This window comes from Musca domestica, unplaced genomic scaffold, assembly GCF_030504385.1.
Source record: "Musca domestica strain aabys unplaced genomic scaffold, Musca_domestica.polishedcontigs.V.1.1 31, whole genome shotgun sequence".
NCBI lineage: Eukaryota > Metazoa > Arthropoda > Insecta > Diptera > Muscidae > Musca > Musca domestica.
In genome coordinates this window covers 10,564,527-10,590,575 of record NW_026712309.1, presented here as the reverse complement: position 1 = coordinate 10,590,575, position 26,049 = coordinate 10,564,527, and the positions used below count along the sequence as shown (strand labels likewise).

Genomic DNA, 26,049 nt, shown 5'->3' with positions numbered 1-26,049 from the left:
GTTTCTGTCCAGAAACTGACGGTGACGACACAAACTCATCTAACTCTTGGTATTTCTCAAACAATGTAGAGAAATTCTCAAATCGGAGTGATAATGAGGAAAAATCTTTTTTCATCGATGTCAATTCCGACTGCAAATCCTTTACAAAATTATAAAAGTCTGCAGAGAGTTTCCTGCATTGCACACAACACCAACGAACACCAACATTATTTCTAATTGTGTCTACTACTTTTGCATTAATCCTAGCACATTTTGCATGCCATTGATTAAGACAAAACCAACAGGTAACACACAATTCATCCTCTGCAACAATATTACACAATTCAAAAGGGCACGATATTTTCTTTATTTTAATTATATCTATTTCTTTTTTAACACACAAGTTCCAAATATTTATTTAAGATTAGATCTGTAGCTGGAATTTTTGTTATTTATATTTATTCTTTTTTATTTATTTTTTTTTTTTAATGTTGGCAACTCTTTTGAGATGACAAACAAAACAAGACGATAATGTTACAACAACTAATTAGCTAATGTAACAAAAGAAAGAGGATAAAAGGAAAATGTAAAACTACACAATTTTAAAATTGATATAACTTTAAAACACAAAACAAGATTTTAAAACACTACACCAATTATCACTTTGAGTTACAAATCACTATTGAACACTTTTAAACACTTTTTTACCAGATTAATTAATTTAATAACGCAATAACTATTAATTTTTTTCAAAAGCACGGAGCACCACAATTTTTTGAACTAATCACAACAGGGTTGCCAACACAAATATATGTTTCTTGCACATAAATTAACGAAAGTATGCAATTTAACTCACTCATATTTCGTTTAAATTCATTAAATTTATTCAGCGATAAAATATTTCTCACATTAAAAAAACAATATATATTCAAACATTTTTTATATAATTTATTCATAGAATACTTATTGAATTAGTTTACGTTAAAAATAGTAAAAAATCATAAAAATATTATAAATTTTTAAAACAAATCTAATACTACAAAATATATTTGATTATTTCAATTTGGTGACCCAAATTTGCCATCTTCCTCAAATTAGTCATCAGTGCTGATTTCAACTTCTTCCACAGGAATTCTTCGTTGACAAGATTTAATTCCAACACCTTTGCACAACATATTATCAACATCTTTCATTGCAATTAAGCGGATTGCTTTATAATCTCCTTTTAAACGGTTTTTTTTTTTTTCAGCTCAACCCGTTTGTTTTATTCTTGGGTCAAATTTAGTAATTCTAATTTCAACGTAGGTCTTTTCCATCCCATCAATATAGGTATCAAATGAAAGCGCTCAACAAGTAGAATACAGTGTACTATATAAAATTAAAATCCACAATGACGTCCTCTACAAAATGGCGGATAACTTAGGTCTCAACAAGTAGAATATAATTTACTATGCAAAATTGAAATCTAAAAAGCCTGCGCTACCCAATGGCCGATAACAATTGTTTATCAATCCCAATTATATGGGTATTAAATAAAAGGGCTTGACAAGAAGAATACAGTGCACTATACAAACTCAAAATTAAAGATGGGCGCAGCCACTAAATGGCGTATAAAAATAAGATTTAAATTTAGAAATTGTATCTGTAATTTAGGTATCTGATTCACCACCCAAGTCAAGATTTTGTATCGTGTTGAGGACTGTTAGGATGGCTAAAAATGAAACGTCATTAACGGTACACCACCCATTACTCGTGGGAACAAAATTGTAAAAAAAAAATATAAAACATACAAACACAAACAAAACAGAAACTGCATCACAACGTAAAAAAAGGCTTCAAAAAGCGAAAGAAAAGTATAAAGCAAAGCGAGCTAAAGAAAGTGAAGGTGATAGAAACGACGGGAACAATTAGCGTCAAAAACACCTAAACAGTATGAAGCCAGGTAAAAAATAAAAACTAGAAAATAAGGGTTTAATGTAATACATACATTCCAATTTTTAAGATAAATGTACTAAAAACACTAAACTAAAATACGACGAATTAATTAATAATTTGTAGACAATTGAGTTGCCCATTGTTTTATTTTAGTCTAGTCTATGCATATGTTTGTAATTTCAACGACTGTATCTATTTTATTATTTTTTGGTTTTTAGTAAATTTATCTCAAACATTGCAATGTATGTTTAACATTAAACCGTTTAACTTAAAAAATTTTTTTTACCTATTTTTATGTTACAAAAATATTGCCATTTATGGTATGAACAAATTTAAATCCAACAAATTTCAACTATTTGGCATAATTATATAACTTTGATAGACTCTCGACTTAAGAAGTCATTAACGTAAACTCCTGTTAACTCATCGATATTTTTCATTTTTGATTTTTCATTCATCAATTTGGATTTAAATTTGGAATTTAAAAAATTGACGGTCACCAGATTTTTTATTGTTATTATAAAAATATGCTTCTTCAACATCTTTATTTGTGTTTGCTTCAACTTTTTTGATATTTCCAACAACACATCAGTAGCTTCAACATTTTCTCTCTTTAGCATACCATTTATAACACGATCGTTCTTAACACGAACCCCATATAAATGTTTAACAGATGATTTGAGTTCTCTTTTTCCACTTTTTTTTATTTTATTTTCTTAGTGTTCTTCTGAACTCTTTTTAATATTTCATCGTACTGTGTTGACATAAATTGCATAGTTTCTTTAATCTCGCGTAGCTGAGTAAGTTGAGATTTGATTTCACTTAATTCACTTGTCAACGATGCTTCACTAGGCATGCACAGAAAACACTTTTAATCAATATATCTCTAACAAGAGCATTGATTTGTTTCTTATCCAACTTCGTACAAAATTAGTGAAGAAACTTTTCACAAACGTCACATTGCATCGAATCATCATTTTCTTGTGTATGCAATTTTTAATGGGCACAGTTTTTATAAGAATGCTCTCTCATGGTTTTCCGGGAAACAAACGTGTATTGATTTACTTGGGTAATTCTCGGTAAAATGAGTGTTGTATTTTCCAATTTAAAAATTGTTTAAAATGGAGCGATCGAACAGTGAAGAAATTGGAAACTCATTAAATAGTAAAGTAATAGAATAGTAACTATCTCGCACTTCGAAAGTCCAAAAGATATTAATTCTCAAAATAGCAAGTATGAGGTTCTGACTCAAGTATATATGAATTGCGCATCGGTGACTTTAAAATTGTTATCTAAATTTCAAAGTTGTTCAAATATATCTTTGCGAATCATAGAATAGGTACAAGTTTAGTCTCCCCCTTGGTCTTTCAGCAAAGTCAACTTTCAATGTACCTTCAGATTATTGGGAACCGATTGTGGTATTTACTTGTTTGCAAGAATTGTCTAATGAATGTGTCTTTGTCCCCCCTTCATTCGACAAATAAACATAAATGTTCTTAGTAATAACTCACATACGTCAGATTTGATTGATCCAGATGCATTGATTAGTAATGTAGACACCGCAATCATCTCACGTCGCACAGAAAAAAGTGGTTCCATTGGGAAAAACTATGGCGAATACAGTTCAACATGTTACTTTTTTCCTGATCGCATTCGGAAGATCTCAAATTCCTCAAATGCAATCATTTTGGGGTAGAAAAGTACTCACGATCGTCAATTCTCAATTCGGCGAATATCAGTCAATAAATATTTTGATATAAGCAGGTTTGTACTATAAATTGGTTAAAGTCACATTTTCCGCACTTCGTCTGCTACGCTCAAAATTCATAAATTAAAACGTAAATTATACATATTTCCATGGATCCGTGGTTGAAAAGTAATTTTATAATATTGGCGAGCTCTTTGCGTGATATATATGATGCAAGAATTATTTAAAGTTTCCTACGCAGAAAAATAAGGCGGTGTATCAAACTCTTAGATACAAAGCTAAGTCTATTCTTAGAAAGGAGTGTAAAAAATATTATGAAAAACTTTTCAATGGACTAAAAGCGACTCTTGTAGGGATATCAACCTTTCAACTTGATAGGGACATCAACCTTTCAACTAACTTTGATGTTAACGTCTTGAATGAAAATTTTACTTAAAACAATAGTGTGGGGAGTGTTATTGTTGATTTACCAGATATTGACAATGTCATACATTTTCATTTAATTGTGTTTTCAAGATAGATGTTTTTGAAGCCTTTCAAAAGGCCAAATGGTAGTCCGTAGGTATTGATGGACTATCTATTAATTTTTTTGAAATTAATTTATTAATATATTTCTAGACATTTCACCATTATTTTTAATATCATTTTTACAACATCGACCTTTAAATTTATTTTATTTTTTTTATGAAATTTCAAAAATTTCCGTACAAATTTCAAATTTACTCGATAAATGAAAACATTTTAATTAAAAATTATGTTGAAACCCTTAACTCTACATTTAAGCCCAGAATATACGATATAAAAATGAAGCGGTGTTAAGGCTGGGCATCTTTCCGTTTTAAGGTGAAATCGGCTTGGGTTCTCTGGATGTACTAGAATACGCAAATAAAGATTTTTCATAGATCGTTCCGCAGGATTCTGAAATCAGCCAGAAGAGCTAAGACAGTTCTCATTCTCCCGCGGTGTATTTCGCCGCATGTTTGAAAATTTTGCAAAGACAAATGGAGGTTAGCCCATTTCGCTCCTCTGTTCGATATTTTGAACAGTAAAATCACCCTTTTTCAAAAAATATTTATGTATGAAAAGGGTAAAATGCTAAATAAATTTTTGAGTAGATAGTAAGTCATTAGTATAAAAATCTTCACTAAAAATATCCCCCCCTGTCCTTAAAAAATACCCCTCCCCACAATGCTACATTTTACATAAATTTCGTATACATTACGTACATAGGGTAAAGGAAACATTAGAAGAAATGTGGCAAAAACCATCAAAATACCGAATATCGGGAGGTACCGTTATATGGGGACTATACCAAATCATGGACCCATACATGCAATGTTTCGCCACCGGAGCTGGAACCCATTATGACCCATGAAATACCAATTTTCAGACAAATCCGTAAAAAAATGTGGCAAAAATTATCAAATTACCGAATATTGGGAGGTACCGTTATATGGGGGCTATACCAAAACGTGGACCTATAATTACAATGACTCGCCACATGAACTGGGACCCATTATGATCTACAACTACCAATTTTCAGAGAAATTCTTGAAAAACTGTGTCAAAAATCATCAAAATACCGAATATTGGGAGGTACCGTTATATGGCGACCCTATCAAAACGTGGACCTATACATACAATGTTTCGCCACACGAACTAGGACCCATTATGACCCACAAATACCAATTTTTAGACAAATTAGTAAAAAATGTGGCAAAAACCATCAAAATACCGAATATCGGGAGGTACCGTTATATGGGGACTATACCAAATCATGGACCCATACATGCAATGTTTCGCCACCGGAGCTGGAACCCATTTTGACCAACAAATACCAATTTTTAGACAAATCCGTGAAAAATGTGGCAAAAAAAATTAAAATACCGAATATCGGGAGGTACATTTACATGGGGGCTATACCAAAACGTGGACCTATAATTACAATGACTCGCCATACGAACTGGGACCCATTATGATCTACAACTACCAATTTTCAGAGAAATTATTGAAAAATGTGTCAAAAATCATCAAAATACCGAATATTGTGAGGCACCGTTATATGGGGACTATACCAAATCATGGACCCATACATGCAATGTTTCGCCATCGGAGCTGGAACCCATTATGACCAACAAATACCAATTTTTAGACAAATCCGTGAAAAAATGTGGCAAAAAAATTAAAATACCGAAGGTACCTTTACATGGGGGCTATACCAAAACGTGGACCTATACATGCAATGTTTTGCCACACGCACAGGGACCCGTTGTGACCTACAAATACCAATTTTCAGACAAATCCGTGCAAAAAATGTGACATAAATCATCAAAATACCGAATATCGGAAGGTACCGTTATATGGGGACTATACCAGAACGTGGACCGATGTATCTCATTTTCAATACCAACCATCCCAGACACAATACAAATTGCTCTGCTAAATTTTGGCGCTCTACGTCAAATAATGTGGGCTGTATCGTGATTTCAACAGACAAATAGACGGACAGACAGACAGACGGACATCGTTAAATCGACTTAGAATTTTACGCTGATTATGCATATATATACTTTATGGGGTCTACGACGAATATTTAAGGATGTTACAAACGGAATGACAAAGTTAATATACCCTCCTTTCCAAGGTGGAGGGTATAAAAAGTATTGTTTACATGCACAAGTGTGATTTTATATATGTGTAAACTTAACTGTTTGAAATTTCGAACACTGTTTTCACTAAAAATTAAATCTCTGAACGAAATGCTTAGCGTTTTGTTTGTTCAATGTTTGTTTGTTTTTAGAGATGGATTGACATTGCTTCCAATGCATGACACTTGTTGTAGTGCTGCTGTAGGAAGACGGATTAAAAACAAACATTAATGTGAAAAGATTTTCTAATAGAACTTGAGTCAAACTTAAAGGGTTTCTGGTGATTAATTTGCATTATTTGCTTAATCGCAATAAGTTCCAAATAAATAAAAAATCAAAATGTAAAACTTTTGGGATTGGTATTAGTAAAGTGCCGGGTATCACAAGAGATTCCATTATAAGAACCAGAAACGCTAAAAAATACTGATTTGATTAGAAAATACAATCAAAATACTTAAAATATGCAGGCTATGCTAAAAAGGAAAGCTATACACCGACGGAATTCAGGTAAACTCTTTGGCATTTGCTAGTTTTTTTGATTTTTTATCTTTTGGACACTCGGAAAACTTCGCGGAATGTTTTTCTAGCTACGTCAGTATATCAATGTATGTAATTATGGCCGGATAATATATATCATAAAATTGGATATTAGAGCTAATTCGGTCGGAAATTGTGCACAATGACGACAAATATGCACAATGACGAGTGCCAAGTGGTGACATTTTTTAAGGGTTATACCTAAAGGTTGGGATCTCTTTCATAATCACAAGGGACATGTGAACAGAAAGGTGAATATAGTTTAATCAACGTATAACTTTACTCTGTATGTCCCCAAAGAATATTTAGTGGTATGATAAACTGATGGCAAAACAATTTAACACCATCTTATGATTGAAGTCATAAAATACAAGTTAATTTCGGCTGTCATCTATATAACTTGCAGCATGACTTCTAATCGTTACGATATCAAAATTACAACCGATTTTAATAAATTGATTCTGACATTTCTACCGATTCTACCTACCTTCAAGCGACAGAAAAAAAACAATTTTATAAGAGTAAATTATAGTGAGTCCCTTAGATAATAGACTGCAGCAATAACAGTCGAAAAAAGAGTAGTATTTGTTTATTTTTCTATATTGGGAGCAGCACATCCCGGAATGCTTGCTCCGAAATCTTTTGGTCCGTGCCGGTATTGAAGAAAACCCGGACCATGGTTCTGTGCGGTTTGCCAAAACATCATCCACTACAGATCAGTCTCGGCTCGATGTAATGCAATCCGGTTGCGAGACTATAGCGAAAGGGACTATGTTGCATCGTGCTGTACAAACGTGTTTCAAAGTGAATACACGACCTCGTCGTCAACCACCAAATCGTCATCAGAGTATGAAATTCCCCCAGTCTCCAGAACAGCAACTTTTACCGCAGCAACTAACGAGGGGCACGAATTGACGAAGATGTGCGGCACGCCAGCCAATCCTACCGAAGACTAGTTTTGTAATCGCAAATTATTGATATATAACTGTATTTAAAAATTGGAACTGATAGAACTTTTCTAAAACTTATTTTACAAATTAAAGAATCAAACAATATATGTTAGGTATTTTAGACCGCTAGTTTGTTTCAGCTTCTCCGGATTTGGGAAGCTGCTACACTTTTGGGCTGACCTTCTGTAGTGAGTTAGGTAAGTTTGCCCTTGGATGCTAAAGAATGAATTGCAAAAAATTAAAAGATGCAGCGTATTGTGCGTGCCTGTATTACATACTGGGAAGATCTTTACCTATTCGCGCCCAAAGTGGGCAACGCTGTTGTGATTAGTGTCAAAAAATGTAGTACTCCGTGCTTTTGATTATCTTATTTATTAAATTAATTAATCTGTTAAAAAAGTGTTTAAAAGTGAATAATATTGACTTTTCAATTCATAGTGATAATTAGTGCTGTGTTTTAAAGCTTTTTTGTGTTTAAACTAATATTAATTTTCAAATTCTTTTTGTCCTGTTTCTCTTGTTACGTTAGCTAATTAGTTGTTGTAACATATCTTCTTGTTTAGTTTTTCATCTCAACAGAGTTGCCAATATTTTTACCATTCGTACCACTTTTTAAAAGAAAATATATAATTAAAAATGAATTCCAGCAAAATGAAAAAATATATGATAATTATTATTAAATTATTAGTAATTTTTTTGACCTTTACTAAATAAATAATAAAATTAAAAGAAAATAAATAAAATGTCGTACCCTTTGAATTGTGTAATATTGTTGCAGAGGATGAATTGTGTGTTACCTGTTGGTGTTGTCTTAATCAATGGTATACTAAATGTGCTAGGATTAATGCAAAAGTCGTAGACAAAATAAGAAATAATGTTGGTGTACGTTGGTGTTGTGTGCAATGTAGAAAACACTCTGGAGACTTTTAAAATTTTGTAAAGGATTTGCATTCGGAATTGAAAAAGGAATTTTCCTCATTGTCACTTTAATTTGAGAATTTCTCTACATTGTGTGAGAAATACCAAGAACTAAATGAATTTTTGTCGTCACCGTCTGTTTCTGGTCAGAAACGCAAAAGGGCTGCGAAAAAGGAACCAACTAAGTGAATTTCCAGCCGCAAAGCCATAGCTTCTGTAGAGAACACTGTTCCACAGCCGGTTTCAGTTCATATCACTGATACAACTGAGACTGGGCGTGAACAGTCGTATGCCAGTATTGTTATACACCCAGTTCCGGCACATAACGGCGTAGTAAGTAAAGGGGTAGATAATCCTGAGGTTATGAGCATTAATAGTGAGGTTCCTAAGAAAAGTTCGCATTTCCCATATCTAATGTCCAAAGACCATTATCTATGGCTCCCGTCATAAAAATGACGGCCGTTATCGGAAGCATAGCTGGATGCTACAGGACGCGTCCACAGGTTGCGGATAGTGAAACGCCCAATAGATATATTGGGCAGCTGCGAATAAATAAGCAGTAGCGGACAACTCAGCGGTACCGGGGGGAGAGTCACGAACAACTGGCGCCTCAAAGTATCCAGTGACCGGTGTTGGTCTACCCAATAGATATATTGGGCAGCTGCGAATAAATAAGCAGTAGCGGACAACTCAGCGGTACCGGGGGAGAGTCACGAACAACTGGCGCCTCAAAGTATCCAGTGACCGGTGTTGGTCTACCGAAGATTAAGACCCCCTAACGCTGTGGTGTTCCTCGGTTTGCAGTCAGGGTACCGACTGCACCTCAGTGAGTAACAGGCTTAGTTGCCAAGTCCTTACCATGGTAGGGAGGCTATGCCATGGCGGACCTCGTCTCCTCCAAGTCCGAAACTCGCATGGAGAATACAAATAAAAATAAAACCAAACCCCCAATAAACACCAATGACATTGTTGCTTCTGAGGAAGCTACGTCCCAGGACCGGCTACAGGATTCGATTTTTAACTCGGGAGGGGACGACTCGATTTTGAATTACAGTGACGTCATCCATGACAGCAATCACAAACACAGTGAACAATTGTCCGCCCTCCTGGAAAAGACAAAAACGCTGAAGCTCAGTCAGAAAAGTGTTCCTTCTTGCTTCGGAAATGACTTACCACCCTCCGATGAGGAACTTGACATCACTGTCATTTGCTCGTCTTAAAGTGGTAAGTCATTTCAAAAAGCCGCTAAGAACACTCCCAACGAGACTTGTGTAGAGTCACAACTCCAGGAGGGATCATCATCGATCATTTCCGATGTTACAAACCTCGATCGGCAAGACGCCATCAACGTAGGTGCTGGCAGGAATTCTACCAGCATCCCTACCTATCACGAAGGCGCCGACCCGAAGGAGGCGAAAGCAAGGCGGGGCTATTAAAGTTCGGTAAATTACTGCAAGAAATTTATCGGCCAGCACCCCGCGCAGATAACGGAGAGAGAGAGAGGATTCTGATTAAGATGAACCTCAAAGTATTTACCAAGCTGGTCTCTTAATCAGATTCTTCTAGCTACCATCTGCTATCAACAGTAGGGTAGACCCACACGTGGTTCAACCCTATGTTGAGGGCCCTGTGAAGGTCAGTAAATCTACCACCGACAACACGACCACTCCGGTTGAAATTAGACCACTCCGGTGGTGGTTAGTGCTGATCCTGCTGGGTCAAACCCACCTGCCAAGAAGCGCAGAAACAGGAAGGCCAAGAAACCAGAGCCCGTGACACCCGCAGCCTCGGCAGTTCCAAAGGGAGCTGACAACTCTTCACGCTCAGCGATGAATAGAGGTCGGTATACGGAGGAACCACACCCTGAGGCCAAGAAGGCATCTACGGCCCCGGCTTCTCAGCCTACACCTACAACTTCCACTCCGTCCGTCAGCAAATCGATCGTGACCAAACCGCCCCTATCAGCCCCTTCAAGCTCTTAGCCTGGTAAGGACTACAAGGGGAAGGTCAAGTCACAACTGGCAAGCCAAACAGGACGGAAGAGGAAGTACTCTCAGACCATCTACCCGGACAATCTTCGAGTAGCAATCGTCGACAAGGCTGAACCGGAAGGTGAAATCAGCAACAGCCGATGGCTGCTATTCGAAGATCGACTGACGGAACTTGTCTTTACGGGAGGGTGATCCGAAAAGAATGCAGTTTGGCAGCGCAACCCTTTACAAGGGAGTAAAAGTCATGTGCTGTGAAAACCAGGAATCTAAGGATTACCTAGTCACCGCAGTATCTGGATTTCGCAATCTTTGGCAAGGCTGTGATCTGGCGGCTGTATCCTTAAAGGATATCCCCTGCCGTAAGATATTGACAGCTTGGGTGCCACCACCATCTGAGGATCCCGCACGCATCCTGACAATACTGGGCAAGCAAAACCTCAACCTCAAAACAGACAACTGGAGTCTTGCAGTTCAAGCACTGAGGGAGGGGGCGTGGTCATCAAAGTATCTATGGATACGGATGGCCAGAAGTACCTCCAAGCTCTAGGGGGAAAATTGTTTAAATCTTACCTTCCTTAGCAACTACATTGTACGGCGACGAGAATGGTAACTAAATCCGGGAGGGTTCTTATATTCATTTCTCTCTACCTACCGTATTAGCGACCAGACCTACCTGACCACGAAGTAGAGGACCTGCTTAAAAATCTGGTTGACAAAGGGCATCTAATTATGGGCTGTGATGCCAACGCACACCACTTACAATGGCGCAGCAATGATACCAATGGCAGAGGTGAGTCCATTTTTGATTTTATCTTGAAATATAACCCCAAAATATGTAATACGGCAATGATGCAACATTTCAAATCGAAGACGGCAGAGGTCATTGACCTCACCCTCACTAACAAGGATGAATCTCTTATACAAGACTGGAAAGTTTCTCCTGAGTTCTCGTTTTTAGTTCACCGGAAGATAGTTTTCAAAATTTTAGTAGAGGGAATTCATCAGAAACCTCATAGAAAACCAAGGAAGGCAAATTGGGACAAATTTACGGATCTGGCTATACCTAGGCTTCACTGTGTCGACAACATGGTCTTAACCTCAACCCTCGATATAGACAACTTCGTAAGACCGATAAGTCTCTAATCCTTCCTATTGAAAACAATTGATAGGCTGATAGACATAGAGATCAGATCTTTATTACCCAAGACCGCCTGTAAGAACCCCATAGGTAAAAGTTGGGGCCTCAAACCACATTAAATGGATGTATGAGTTAATTGTTCGCCCCATTATATCCTATTGAGCTCTGGTATGGTGGCATTCCTTGAAGAAGTCTTACTTACGACACATTGACAAAGTTGAGAGAGCCGCATCCCTACTAATAACGGTTGCCTTCAGGAGCACACCTCAAGCAGCACTGGACACCGTACTGTGCTTAAGTCCACTGAGCATACGTGTAGAGGAACATGCATTCAGGAGTGCTATTCGACTCAGAGAACTAAACGAATGGCGCAGTCAATCCTTTGGACATTCTGCGATTCTAAGACGTATAAGGAATGTGGGAGTGGTAGCCAAAACAAGTGACTATATTTCACCACGGTTGAGCTTTGGCTCACCTGACATACACATACCTAACAGAGACGCCTGGGCCCATAACAACCCACCTTTCCGCGGCATGGCTGTTTATACCGACGGTTCAAAGATGGATTGTGGAACGGGAGCTGGTGTCTTCTGCGATGCCCTTAATGTTCGTGAATCCTACAAGCTTTTTTTTGGCCAGGCTAGGATCCGAATCAACTACCATTGAAGTAGATAACTCTGTTAAACCACCACTGTGCCACTTCCTACAGGTTATTCACAAACACTACTCTGAGAGAATACAACAAAAATGGCTGAACGAAATGGGTTGCACCATCTCCAAAAGAATCTGGCCCACACTCTCGGAGAAGAGAACAAAGTCGCTACTGTCATTGTCGAAACCGGATTTAAAACTTGTGGTGGGTATCATCACAGGTCTCTGACCTCGAAATGGGATAGCGATGACATTGACTACTGTAGGATCTGTCAAGAGGAAGAAGAAATTGAGACAGTCGAACACTTGCTCTGCCACTGCCCAGCCACTCATTAACGTGAGACACAGGATGGTGAGGGAACTAGTGTCACATGATCTGTCTTCTTTTTCTAACACTGACTCTACAGCAATTCTTCAATTAGCCAGAAGATTCAAATGGCTAAAGACGACACGGCAAATTCCTTAGACGTAGATCACACTCTATAACTCTATTTTCTATCTTCACTCTCTTCCATTAAACATTTCTTCCTTTTTTACTCTTCTTTCTAGGATGAACACAATGGACCTGTAGGTTTCCGAGTGGAGCGGTTACCAAACGGGGTTAACTCTAGTTTAGTAAAAACTCTTCAATTTTTTCGAAATTTTTTTCCAGTGGTAGGTACTTTTATCCTGATCCCGGGAAACTATTTTTTTCTTGGGGGACGAACCTGGGACCCCAGATTTTTGAACCGAAAGTCCGGGTTCAAGATCCCGACTAGACCCGGATCCAATTACATATAACATTATATAGACAATACATTATATAGACAAGCCTTTATCAAATAAACAGTGTGAAAAATTCCCACGCCAAAATTCTTGATTTGGCGTTTGTAAATATAACACAGCATTTTGATATATTCAGAATTCCTCCAATATGCACTCCTGAAAATATATACCATCCAACTGTATATATATCCATGACTCACAGTTATGTAATTGAAGAAAGTCAGTCCGACTCATTTAAAACTGTCCTTAATTACAAAAAAACTAATTTTCGAAAACTTAATACTCTCATTTCCTCCGTAAATTGGGCTTCTGTGTGCCTGTGTAACAGCTATAAAGATTTAGAATATGTAATTGATAAATTTTATGATATTTTAAATAGATTTAAACTAAAATGTGTTCCAACCACTAGAGTTAAAAATTCAAATAAATATCCATGGATAGCCCCTGAGTTATCAAGTTTAAAAAATTCTAAAAATAAGCTTTTTCGGAAATATAAAAAATCAGGCTTAACAATAGACTACACTAATTACTCTGTTGCTAGGGCTAAATAAACTTTAGAGTCTCGTAGATTGTATAATCTTTACCTAGACAAGATTAAAAATAATTTTAAATGCAATCCTAAATCTTTTTATGAATTTGTTAATCTAAAACGAAAAGTTTCTTCAAAGCCCTCAGTATTGAAATATAACAATAAAGAATTTGTCACAGGCACATATATTGCTGAATGTTTCGCAGGTTTTTTGCCACAACCTATTCCAGTTCATCTTGCCAAATTAAAGATTCGTATCCTTATAAGTTATCACAGGCTGATCAAATTTTTATGCCTTTTCTACAACGTCAGGATGTGTCCAATAGTCTGCGTAGGTTAAAATCGATTAAATGTCCAGGACTGGATGGCATACCTAATATAATTCTTAAATATTGCTCAGAAACATTAGCACTTCCGTTAACTATATTGTTTAATTATTCACTTAAATTTGGTCACTTTCCTACTTTCTGGAAAAATCTTATATTATACCTTTACATAAGTCTGACAGTCTTACTAATGTGTCAAATTATAGAGGAATTGCAAAATTAAGTACCGTTCCAAAATTGTTCGAAAAATTAATATATATAGATTACTACTCAATCTATATTGAGTCCATATCAGCATGGTTTTCGTAGTGGTCTTTCAACTACAACAAATCTTATACAATTTACGTCAACAGTAATAAAAGGATTTGTTCAGCGTAAACAAACAGATACAATTTATACTGATTTTATTAAAGCTTATGATAGGGTTAACCATGAACTCCTAATATATAAATTAAATTATATATATAACCCCAAAATATGTAATAGGGTCAATGATGCAACATTTCAAATCGAAGACGGCAGAGGTCATTGACCTCACCCTCACTAACAAGGATGAATCTCTTATACAAGACTGGAAAGTTTCTCCTGAGTTCTCGTTTTTAGTTCACCGGAAGATAGTTTTCAAAATTTTAGTAGAGGGAATTCATCAGAAACCTCATAGAAAACCAAGGAAGGCAAATTGGGACAAATTTACGGATCTGGCTATACCTAGGCTTCACTGTGTCGACAACATGGTCTTAACCTCAACCCTCGATATAGACAACTTCCTAAGACCGACAAGTCTCTCATCCTTCCTATTGAGAACAATTGATAGGCTGATAGACATAGAGATCAGATCTTTATTACCCAAGACCGCCATCAGCGCTGCTCTAAATCTGTTGAAACAGCGCAATATGGTGTCGCAGGGTACATAGAGAACATGAATGGCTCCTTGTTCACCTTGGCTGCCTTCCTCGATATTGAGGGAGCCTGCAACAACGTAACGTTAGAATCCATTCATGATTCACTTTCAAAACTTAGGGTACCCCAACTTTAAACCTCTCATCAGAGGCCAAATACCTTGGCACTATCCTCCACCGCCAGTTAAGTTGAAAGAGGAATACCGAGGAGCGAGCTGGGAGAGGCTTGATCGCACACTATTCCTATAAGAACCCCATAGGTAAAAGCTGGGGCCTCAAACCACATTAAATGGATGTATGAGTTAATTGTTCGCCCCATTATATCCTATTGAGCTCTTGTATGGTGGCATTCCTTGAAGAAGTCTTACTTACGACACATTGACAAAGTTGAGAGAGCCGCATCCCTACTAATAACGGTTGCCTTCAGGAGCACACCTCAAGCAGCACTGGACACCGTACTGTGCTTAAGTCCACTGAGCATACGTGTAGAGGAACATGCATTCAGGAGTGCTATTCGACTCAGAGAACTAAACGAATGGCGCAGTCAATCCTTTGGACATTCTCCGATTCTAAGACGTATAAGGAATGTGGGAGTGGTAGCCAAAACAAGTGACTATATTTCACCACGGTTGAGCTTTGGCTCACCTGACATACACATACCTAACAGAGACGCCTGGGCCCATAACAACCCACCTTTCCGCGGCATGGCTGTTTATACCGACGGTTCAAAGATGGATTGTGGAACGGGAGCTGGTGTCTTTTGCGATGCCCTTAATGTTCGTGAATCCTACAAGCTTTTTTTTGGCCAGGCTAGGATCCGAATCAACTACCATTGAAGTAGATAACTCTGTTAAACCACCACTGTGCCACTTCCTACAGGTTATTCACAAACACTACTCTGAGAGAATACAACAAAAATGGCTGAACGAAATGGGTTGCACCATCTCCAAAAGAATCTGGCCCACACTCTCGGAGAAGAGAACAAAGTCGCTACTGTCATTGTCGAAACCGGATTTAAAACTTGTGGTGGGTATCATCACAGGTCTCTGACCTCGAAATGGGATAGCGATGACATTGACTACTGTAGGATCTGTCAAGAGGAAGAAGAAATTGAGACAGTCGAACACTTGCTCTGCCACTGCCCAGCCACTCATTAACGTGAGACACAGGATGGTGAGGGAACTAGTGTCACATGATCTGTCTTCTTTTTCTAACACTGACTCTACAGTAATTCTTCAATTAGCCAGAAGATTCAAATGGCTAAAGACGACACGGCAAATTCCTTAGACGTAGATCACACTCTATAACTCTATTTTCTATCTTCACTCTCTTCCATTAAACATTTCTTCCTTTTTTACTCTTCTTTCTAGGATGAACACAATGGACCTGTAGGTTTCCGAGTGGAGCGGTTACCAAACGGGGTTAACTCTAGTTTAGTAAAAACTCTTCAATTTTTTCGAAATTTTTTTCCAGTGGTAGGTACTTTTATCCTGATCCCGGGAAACTATTTTTTTCTTGGGGGACGAACCTGGGACCCCAGATTTTTGAACCGAAAGTCCGGGTTCAAGACCCCGACTAGACCCGGATCCAATTACATATTACATTATATAGACAATACATTATATAGACAAGCCTTTATCAAATAAACAGTGTGAAAAATTCCCACGCCAAAATTCTTGATTTGGCGTTTGTAAATATAACACAGCATTTTAATATATTCAGAATTCCTCCAATATGCACTCCTGAAAATATATACCATCCAACTGTATATATATCCATGACTCACAGTTATGTAATTGAAGAAAGTCAGTCCGACTCATTTAAAACTGTCCTTAATTACAAAAAAACTAATTTTCGAAAACTTAATACCCTCATTTCCTCCGTAAATTGGGCTTCTGTGTGCCTGTGTAACAGCTATAAAGATTTAGAATATGTAATTGATAAATTTTATGATATTTTAAATAGATTTAAACTAAAATGTGTTCCAACCACTAGAGTTAAAAATTCAAATAAATATCCATGGATAGCCCCTGAGTTATCAAGTTTAAAAAATTCTAAAAATAAGCTTTTTCGTAAATATAAAAAATCAGGCTTAACAATAGACTACACTAATTACTCTGTTGCTAGGGCTAAATAAACTTTAGAGTCTCGTAGATTGTATAATCTTTACCTAGACAAGATTAAAAATAATTTTAAATGCAATCCTAAATCTTTTTATGAATTTGTTAATCTAAAACGAAAAGTTTCTTCAAAGCCCTCAGTATTGAAATATAACAATAAAGAATTTGTCACAGGCACATATATTGCTGAATGTTTCGCAGGTTTTTTGCCACAGCCTATTCCAGTTCATCTTGCCAAATTAAAGATTCGTATCCTTATAAGTTATCACAGGCTGATCAAATTTGTATGCCTTTTCTACAACGTCAGGATGTGTCCAATAGTCTGCGTAGGTTAAAATCGATTAAATGTCCAGGACTGGATGGCATACCTAATATAATTCTTAAATATTGCTCAGAAACATTAGCACTTCCGTTAACTATATTGTTTAATTATTCACTTAAATTTGGTCACTTTCCTACTTTCTGGAAAAATCTTATATTATACCTTTACATAAGTCTGGCAGTCTTACTAATGTGTCAAATTATAGAGGAATTGCAAAATTAAGTACCGTTCCAAAATTGTTCGAAAAATTAATATATATAGATAACTACTCAATCTATATTGAGTCCAACTACAACAAATCTTATACAATTTACGTCAACAGTAATAAAAGGATTTGTTCAGCGTAAACAAACAGATACAATTTATACTGATTTTATTAAAGCTTATGATAGGGTTAACCATGAACTCCTAATATATAAATTAAATTATATGGGTTTCAACACAAACTTAGTCAAATGGATATCATCTTACTTACAAGATAGATCACAACTAGTTTTGTTTGAAGGGTATCTATCCAAAACGATTAACGTTCCATCGGGTGTTCCGCAAGGATGTCACCTTGGACCGGTCGTCTTTCTTTTATTTATCAACGTTTTATCTAATTCCATAAATTACTCGAAATTGTTAATGTACGCAGATGATGTTAAATTATTCATTTCCCATAATTGTGATAAACGAGCTAGTTTACTTCAAAACGATTTAGATAGCCTGTTTAAATGGTGCAGGTTAAATTGTATGGATTTAAATTTAAGCAAATGTAAGCATATGAACTTCTCCAGATCTTCTTCTCTGATATTACAATATAATATTGACGGTCATTCATTATCAACTGTAGATTCATTTGTCGATTTAGGCCTCTTGATGGATCCAAAATTAAATTTTAATAGCCATGAAATAACAATGGTAAATAAAGCAAATGGAGTTTTAGGTTTTGTTAAACGGTGGGCCAAAGAATTGTATGATACATATATAACAAAACAGTTATTTACGTCTCTTGTTAGACCTATATTGGAATACGGTTCTGTTGTATGGGATCCTCAATGTGCAATATACTCAGATAAAATAGAATCCGTGCAAAAACAATTTCTGCTATTTGCCTTACGAGGTTTACATTGGAATAGTGATTTTGTTTTGCCTTCTTATGCTAGCAGGCTAAAATTAATTAGATTGCCTACACTTAAAAGCAGACGTATTATATTGAACTCCATGTTTGTACTAAAAATATTAAATGGTAATATACCTTCAGATTTCCTAATCTCATCTATTAGAATTAGTTTAGAATTTATTAAATCTAGAATAATTTTATTTTTAAATAATTAACATATATGTTTTATTATTTGACAAACTAGCTGATGAATTAGATTCTGTAGCTGGTTTTCAATTTCCTACTAAATTCCCGTTATGATGCGGATCATGATGTGTACGCGATCCCATCGTAAAGGAAGGTCGCCCCGCGGTCGGCAGGGATGGGAATATGAGGCGTGGGAACGTTCGATAAAACAAAAAAATGGTTTTCTTGATAAAATGATAAATTGTTTGTAACTTGTTCTTATATTCCACCTTCACCTTCAATTGACATTTATAATCAGCAATAAATTTAATCACTGAAAAAATGAAAGATTCTGATTGTATTCTGATTCTTGGCGATTTTAATATGCCTTCCATTAGATTGTGTTGTTTATAAACTGAAGTTATAATTATATAATTTAGAAAAGCAAGCCTTGTTTAATTTTATGTCAAATTCGTTCTATTTTTTCGAACAGTTATGTTTTACGTAGTAGTAAAATTACATCTGCCGACAATTTGAAGAAATGCAAGTCTCCATCATCAAATGAGTGCATTTCAGTCAATGATAGAGATAAATAGTATTCAAATACGGGATTTTTTAGCGTCTTTAGACAGATTCGATGATTTTTCAAATAACAGTGTTGCTAGTACCACAATTCCGATGACTACCTCTGTTAGTATAGCTACGTCCACTATTTCTACTTCTAATACAACATCATCTTTAAATGTATTTCCACCAACGACGATTTCATATATTTGGAATGTTTCCAAGCAATACAGCATTTGGAACCGATGTGCACCTGCCTTTCATTTGCTCCATCGAATTTGAATGTTCCACTGCCCTCAGCGCCCACTCAAGTTACTAGTGGTGTTGTACCACATAATCATAGGAAAATATATGATTTGCCAAAGTTTTCTGGGTTCCCTGAAGAGTAACTAACGTTTGTTGAAACTTTGAACTGCACCACCGCGGAATATGGTTATTCGGACTCCCATAATGTCGTGCAATTAAAACGTATGGAATGCCTGATCAGTTAAGGAATCAGATTTTGACGGGCTATTTAAATTCGCAATTAAAGTAAGCAATATAACCACATTTATACAGTCGGCTGGAGGTGACTATCACTTAGCAAATCCATTGCTCTTGAGCGAGTTAGTTTCAAAACTGCCTACAACAAAAATAAATTCAATTGGCTGAATAAATGTCTTAACATGATAAATATTCCAAGCATAGTTCGGTTACTACTAATGTTGATAAGAAACAGTCCAACGGATATGCTTGTAATAATCTAGCAGTTTGTGATAAATTCACAAAATTACCTATGCAAACGAAATGGGAAAAGGTTAAGGCGATGGGAATATGTTTATCATTACTAAAAGAAGGTCACCGAACTGTGAAATGTTTTTCTAAAAAGAAATTCGGTGTCACTTCGTGTCAGAAATTTCATCATAGATTGTTGAATGCTGATTTTGGAAAATATGAAAAGGTGGAGAAACCTGTTGAAGAAATTAGATCGCAGTGTGCGGCGATTTAAAAGAAATGTTTCACCAGATGAATATCCCCAAACAGGATCAAGATGCTCAACGCTTTTTGTGGAGAGATGGCGATCCGTCAGAACCTGTAAAGACGTTTGTGATGCAACGGTTCATTTTCGGCGCAACATGTTCTCCAACAATTGCACAATTTGTCGACGAATACGTTGATTGTTTTGATTCAGAAATTTAAGCGATCGAAGTAGCTGAATCAGTGCGGAAAATTCATAAATCCGGTAGATTCGAAATGCATATCTTAATTACTAACTCTGATCGAGTAGCTGAGAGATTGGGCATACATATGGAGGAAAATTTTGTGGATTGTTCTGAAATTTCATAAAGTTTCCAATGAAGTTATGATATGTTCTAAATAATTAATGCAAGAAGTATTAAGATGGAAATTAGGATGGGACCAAAAACTTTCAGAAGATATTTATCAGAAATTCACGAATTGGTTGCAAGAGTTAAAAAAGGTGGAAACTTTTAAGATCCTACGATATTATTTTAGCAATGGTTCAATTGAGAAAATACAGCTTCACATTTTCTGTGATGCCAGTGGTTTGATGCCGTGGTTTACTGGAGAACATAATGTGGACAAAATAACATTCAAATAGCCTTTGTCATAGGAAAAACTTTTGGGCACTACGTTATCATCTTGTTCCAAGACTTAAACTACCAGCAGCAGTGATGGTTGTTCGTTTGAAGGAAACTATTGCAAAGAACTATGAATTTGGGAATTTTCAGACGTATTTTTGGAGTGATTCTCATACAGTTATACAATGGATAAAGTCTGACCACCGTAAATATAAGCAGTACGTAGCGAATCGAGTTGCTGAAATTCTGGTAAATTCAGAGGAAGATCAATGGTGATGGTGTGCAACATCTCAAAATCATGCCGGAAACCGGAAAGCGTATGGAAGAATGGTCCATCGTTTCTTTAACATAATGAGTCGTCCGAATCACCTACTCTTAATTAAATATAACTTAGAAAAGCAAGCCTTGTTTAATTTTATGTCAAATTTGTTCTAATTTTTTTCATTAATTTATGTAGACATTCATGGTAATTTGAACTATTGGTTAACGTAGAAGGTTCTGCAATTTGAATAAACCCTCGCTGATATCGTTTATCAAAGGTCCTTACGTGTTTTTTTCTTACCAATGCCAGCTTTGGTTCCTTTGACATCCAATTCATTTAAAACTGTCCTCATTTATATAAAAAAAACTAATTTTCGAAAACTCAATACCCTAATTTCCTCTGTAAATTGGGCCTCTGTGTGCCTGTCATAAGGATCTGGAATATGTAATTGATAGATTTTATGATATTTAAAATAGATTTATATAGTTAGATTTCAAAATTCCAATAAATATCCATGGATAACACTTGAGTTATCAAGTTTACAAAATTCTAAAAAATATGCTTTTTCGGGCTTAACAATAGACTGCACTAATTACTCTGTGGCTAGGTCTAAACATACTTTAGAATCTCGTAGATTGTATAATCATTATCTCCACAAGATTAAAAATAATTTTAAATCCAATCCTAAACCTTTTTATGATTTCGTTAAACTGAGACGAAAGGTTTCCTCAAAGTCCTCTGTATTGAAATGTAACAATAAGGAATTTTTCACAGCCACAGATATTGCTGAAAGTTTCGCAGACTGTTTTGCCACAACCTATTCCAATACATTTTGTCAAATCAAAGATTCATATCGTTATAAGTTGTCACAGACTGATCAAATTTGTATGCCATTCCTACAACGTCAAGAGGTATCCAATAGTTTGTGCCAGGCCCCAATAGCATAATTAACTATATTGTTTAATTATTCACTTAAATTTGGTCACTTTCCTGATTTCTAAAAAAAAATCTTATACCTTTACATAAGTCTTTAAGAATGGACTCCTAATATATAAATTTCAGCACAAACTTAGTCAAATGAATATTATCTTACTTACAAGATAGATAGATACTTTTGTTTGAAAGGTATCTAAATCGATAAACGTTCCATCGGATGTTCCGCAAGGAATTCGCCTTGGAGCGTTTGTCTTTCCTTTATTTATCAACGATTTACCTAATTCCATAAATTACTCGAATTGTTAATGTACGCAGATGATGTTAAATTATTCATTCCCATAATTGTGGTAAATAAGCTAATTAAAGAGGTGCAGCAATTTGTGCCCAATAAGAATTGAGACTACACCATCCTGAACGTAATTGCGCCAAAACTAGCCTTTGGTTTGTCTAGACAGATGGCGTTCTTCCGATGCCATGGATGGCTGATAGCATTGTCAACTGTAGATTTCTTTGTCGATCTTGGTCTTTTAAAAGATCCAAAATTAAATTTTAATAGCCATGAAATAACAATGGTAAATAAATCAAATGGTGTTGTAGGTTTTGTAAAACGGTGGGCCAAAGAAATTTCAGTTCTATTGTATAATACTCAATATGCAATATCCTCAGATAAAATAGTATTCGTGCAAAAACAATTTCTGCTACATTAAGAAGTTTACATTGAAATAGTAATTTTGTTTTGCCTTCTTATTCTAGCAGGCTAAACTTAACTAGATTGCCTCCACTTAAAAACAGATGTATTATGTTCACTCCATATTGGTACTAAAAATATTAAAAGGTAATATACCTTTAGATTTCCTAATCTCGTCTATAAGAATTAATGTTCCGTCATTTCTAAGCCACTCCGACGTCCGACAGCTGCAAAAATTATTCCAGTGACAGCTCATTATATTGTTTACAACCGTACAAAAGCATTTTGTGAGATTTTTCCAGAAAAAAATTTATTTGTGATGGAAATCAATCGTGATAGTGTGATTTCTTTATATTTGGCTAGAAAACCACAGTGGCTATCGTTAGAGCACTCCAGCATTTAAATGTGAATAAATATTTTGTGTCTCGTACCATCGCTTTTTTTAAATCCGGGTCTAAAAATCGATAATTTGACTATAACTTCCGAACCACTTTAAATAACCCAACAAGTGACCACTTGTTGGATAGGTATTTTAATAAGCGATACCTATATTGTATATATTGGGTAAATGGAACCGGGTCAAGCCCTGGTCTTAAACCGGACGTTCGGGTCCCGGGTCAGCCCCCAAAAATAGTTTCCCGGAATCAGAGTAAAAAAACTTACCACTGGAAATAAATTTAAAAAAATGATAAAGTTTTTACGAAACAGAGTTAAGCCGGCCAATTTAATTTCAGGCCTATGGTGGACCGATCAAGTCCCTTCTTTACTTTTCGAACCATTTCTGATGATACATGCCAACACTGTTCAATGAAATTTCTTGCAAAGGAAATAAGCCTTTTCCAAGTGGAATGAAACCTTTAGCAATTTGAATGAAAATTTTTACAAATCAAATGAAACTTTTAGATTTATAGAAAGGAGTACAAGATATTTTTATTTAGGAGGTTTAACCAACAAATTTTTACTAGTATATAGTTAAAGACGAATTTTTTTATTGATTATTAATATCTATGTCTACAAATATTACTTTTTAATTTTTTAAGGAGCAAGTTGAGTTTAGGGGCTTAGCTTGGATCATTTTGAAATTTTTACAGCAGGTGGGTATTTTAAACCTGATTAAGGACAAGTAATTTTTTGTGGGAATTAGCCGGTTATTCGATCGGAATGTTCGAATACAAAATAAGGTTTTTATACGGGTTTACAAAATGGTTATACTCCAACAAGTTGTCATATGATAGGGTTATTTGACCCGAATCCGGAGTAATGCAAGAAAATTGGTATTATTATATCAGTACTTTTTGAAAAATACCAAAAAACTCGAAAATAGACCCACTATGGAGTACTAAGATCAACATGCTGCATTATTCCAAAATGGTATCATATGATATCTCTTATAGTTCCAAAGATAAATGTGATGCAAATCATGAAATTGAGATTTTCTCCACTAATACGTATCTAAACATTTTTAAGTAGCGGGTCTTCGGCCGGGGATTGAAAATTTCACCCCAGAGGTATGTCCAACACCGGCTACGCGATCCATAATTTTTCTAAACATTGTAATGTTTGTATGTAGCTTTCATTGGATACTTGTAACTGTTCTAAAAAACCGGTTATATTTCCGTTTATTACCCGAACTTTCGGTTTAAAAACCCGATAACCAGTTAAGACCGCCGGGAAGATCTACGTATTAGTAATCAAAATCTATCTATGGTATACATTTCAGACCGATCCGAGAGTTATAGCTATACTAGGATTAAGCCCTAAAATCTACATGTATTATAGGAGAAACAGATTTTAATATATTTTTATGAACAAAATGCAAACAAAGTTACCTCTTTTGGCCTTTCCTTCTCTTTTAGCTTTTAGTAGTGCCATTGCATTGCTTCTCTTGTCATCGGTACGGTTCATTTCCACGTTTTTCTTTCTCTCTTTTGATCTTTCTTTGTGGTCAAAGTACTCGCCGTTGCCACTTGTAGCCTCATCATTAACCACATTCGAGGAAGCGTGGTCATTCGTCTCAGAGGTATCGAAGGGTTCCATATCGTCTACAGGTACATTATTTCCCATTTTTGCGGAAATTTCTACTTCCATGGCACCTTCTAGTACTGTTGTTGGTGCCAAAGATTTTTTTGATTTTTTCTTTTTTTCTTTCTTTAATTTAGACTTTGTTTGTGATGTAGTTTTTTCGCCTCGTCTTGCTAATTTCAATTTTCGTTCAATCTCCCATCTCGTGCGCATAATATCTCGTTGTTCAATTCTTTTAAATATTTCAGTTTCCCGCTCCTTTTCTGAAAGGCAAGACAGACGCTTGCGATCTTCTTCATCGCCCATTAAATTTTCATCATAACCGTCGTCGAATTCCGAATCAGAACTCGATTCTGAAGAAGTGGAATCCGAACTACCACTAGATGTATCAGAGATTTCCTTGCTCCTTTCATTTTCTTTATCAGACACTTCTCCTTCCTCATGGTCGGCATTCTCCAAAACATTGGCCATTTGGTCATTTTCGAGAATTGCTTTAGTTGTTGAAGTAATCGCATGACCGCCTATTTCTTTATTAACCACATCATCTTCAGAATCAGAGGAAGCCGATAGGGCCGACAAATGTTTGGCATTGCTTAACTTTCTTTTCCTTCGTTTTCCTAGCGCCAAAAAGTCCTGCGGTGGTATATTAATAACGAAATAAGTACGCATGAAAATGAATACATGCACAAATGAGAATGTTTTACGCTATCTACAATTAATATACAATAACAAATTGCACGTACCGACTCAATATTGGATCCCGATTCACTATCACTTGAATCGAATTCCACCATAGCGTTTTTCCTTTTTTTACCCATTTCGACGAATTTTAATATATTAAAGCGTATGTGATCAAATTATAAATCTTTTATAGTAAAGCCGATCCATATATTCTTCGCCGTCAAACCGACAAATGTACTTTGTAGTTTGATGAAGGGAGAGTACATACTATGAGTTTACCAACTACTGGCTGCGGCAATTTTTAAATAATGCGTTTATAGAAAAGAAGGTAACTAGATGTTTACTCCGTATTGAAATGCGTAAGGATGCATATTAAATTAAAGGCTTTTTTGTACTGACTTGAATGCTTCGAGAAACAAAAAGCAGCTTGACATCATGTTATGACATATTTAATTACATATCCATGGTAGAAGAATACAGGTAGATGCACCAAAGCTTTTGGACGTTGATTTGTCAAAACTTTTAAAATTTTATGTCGATGTAACTACCTGTATTCGTTTACCACGGACATATTATAGATGGACATCAGAGCCGCACACGAACGGTTGCGCAAATAATAAACATTTTTGA

At 35.9% G+C, this 26,049-nt stretch overlaps 1 protein-coding gene across 1 annotated transcript in view; it reads right to left on the bottom strand.

Annotated features, from left to right (window-relative positions):
• LOC101894122 (RNA polymerase-associated protein Rtf1) overlaps positions 1–25,645 on the bottom strand; it is a 114,865-nt gene extending 89,220 nt beyond the window's left edge. Inside the window, exons 1-2 of the mRNA XM_059124971.1 lie at positions 25,482–25,645; positions 24,546–25,371 (exon numbers count right to left, since the gene is read on the bottom strand). Of these exons, the coding sequence (XP_058980954.1) occupies positions 24,546–25,371; positions 25,482–25,556 (901 nt within the window). The 5' untranslated portion in view covers positions 25,557–25,645. The remainder of the gene's footprint in view (positions 1–24,545; positions 25,372–25,481) is intronic.
• Positions 25,646–26,049: the final 404 nt, after the last annotated feature.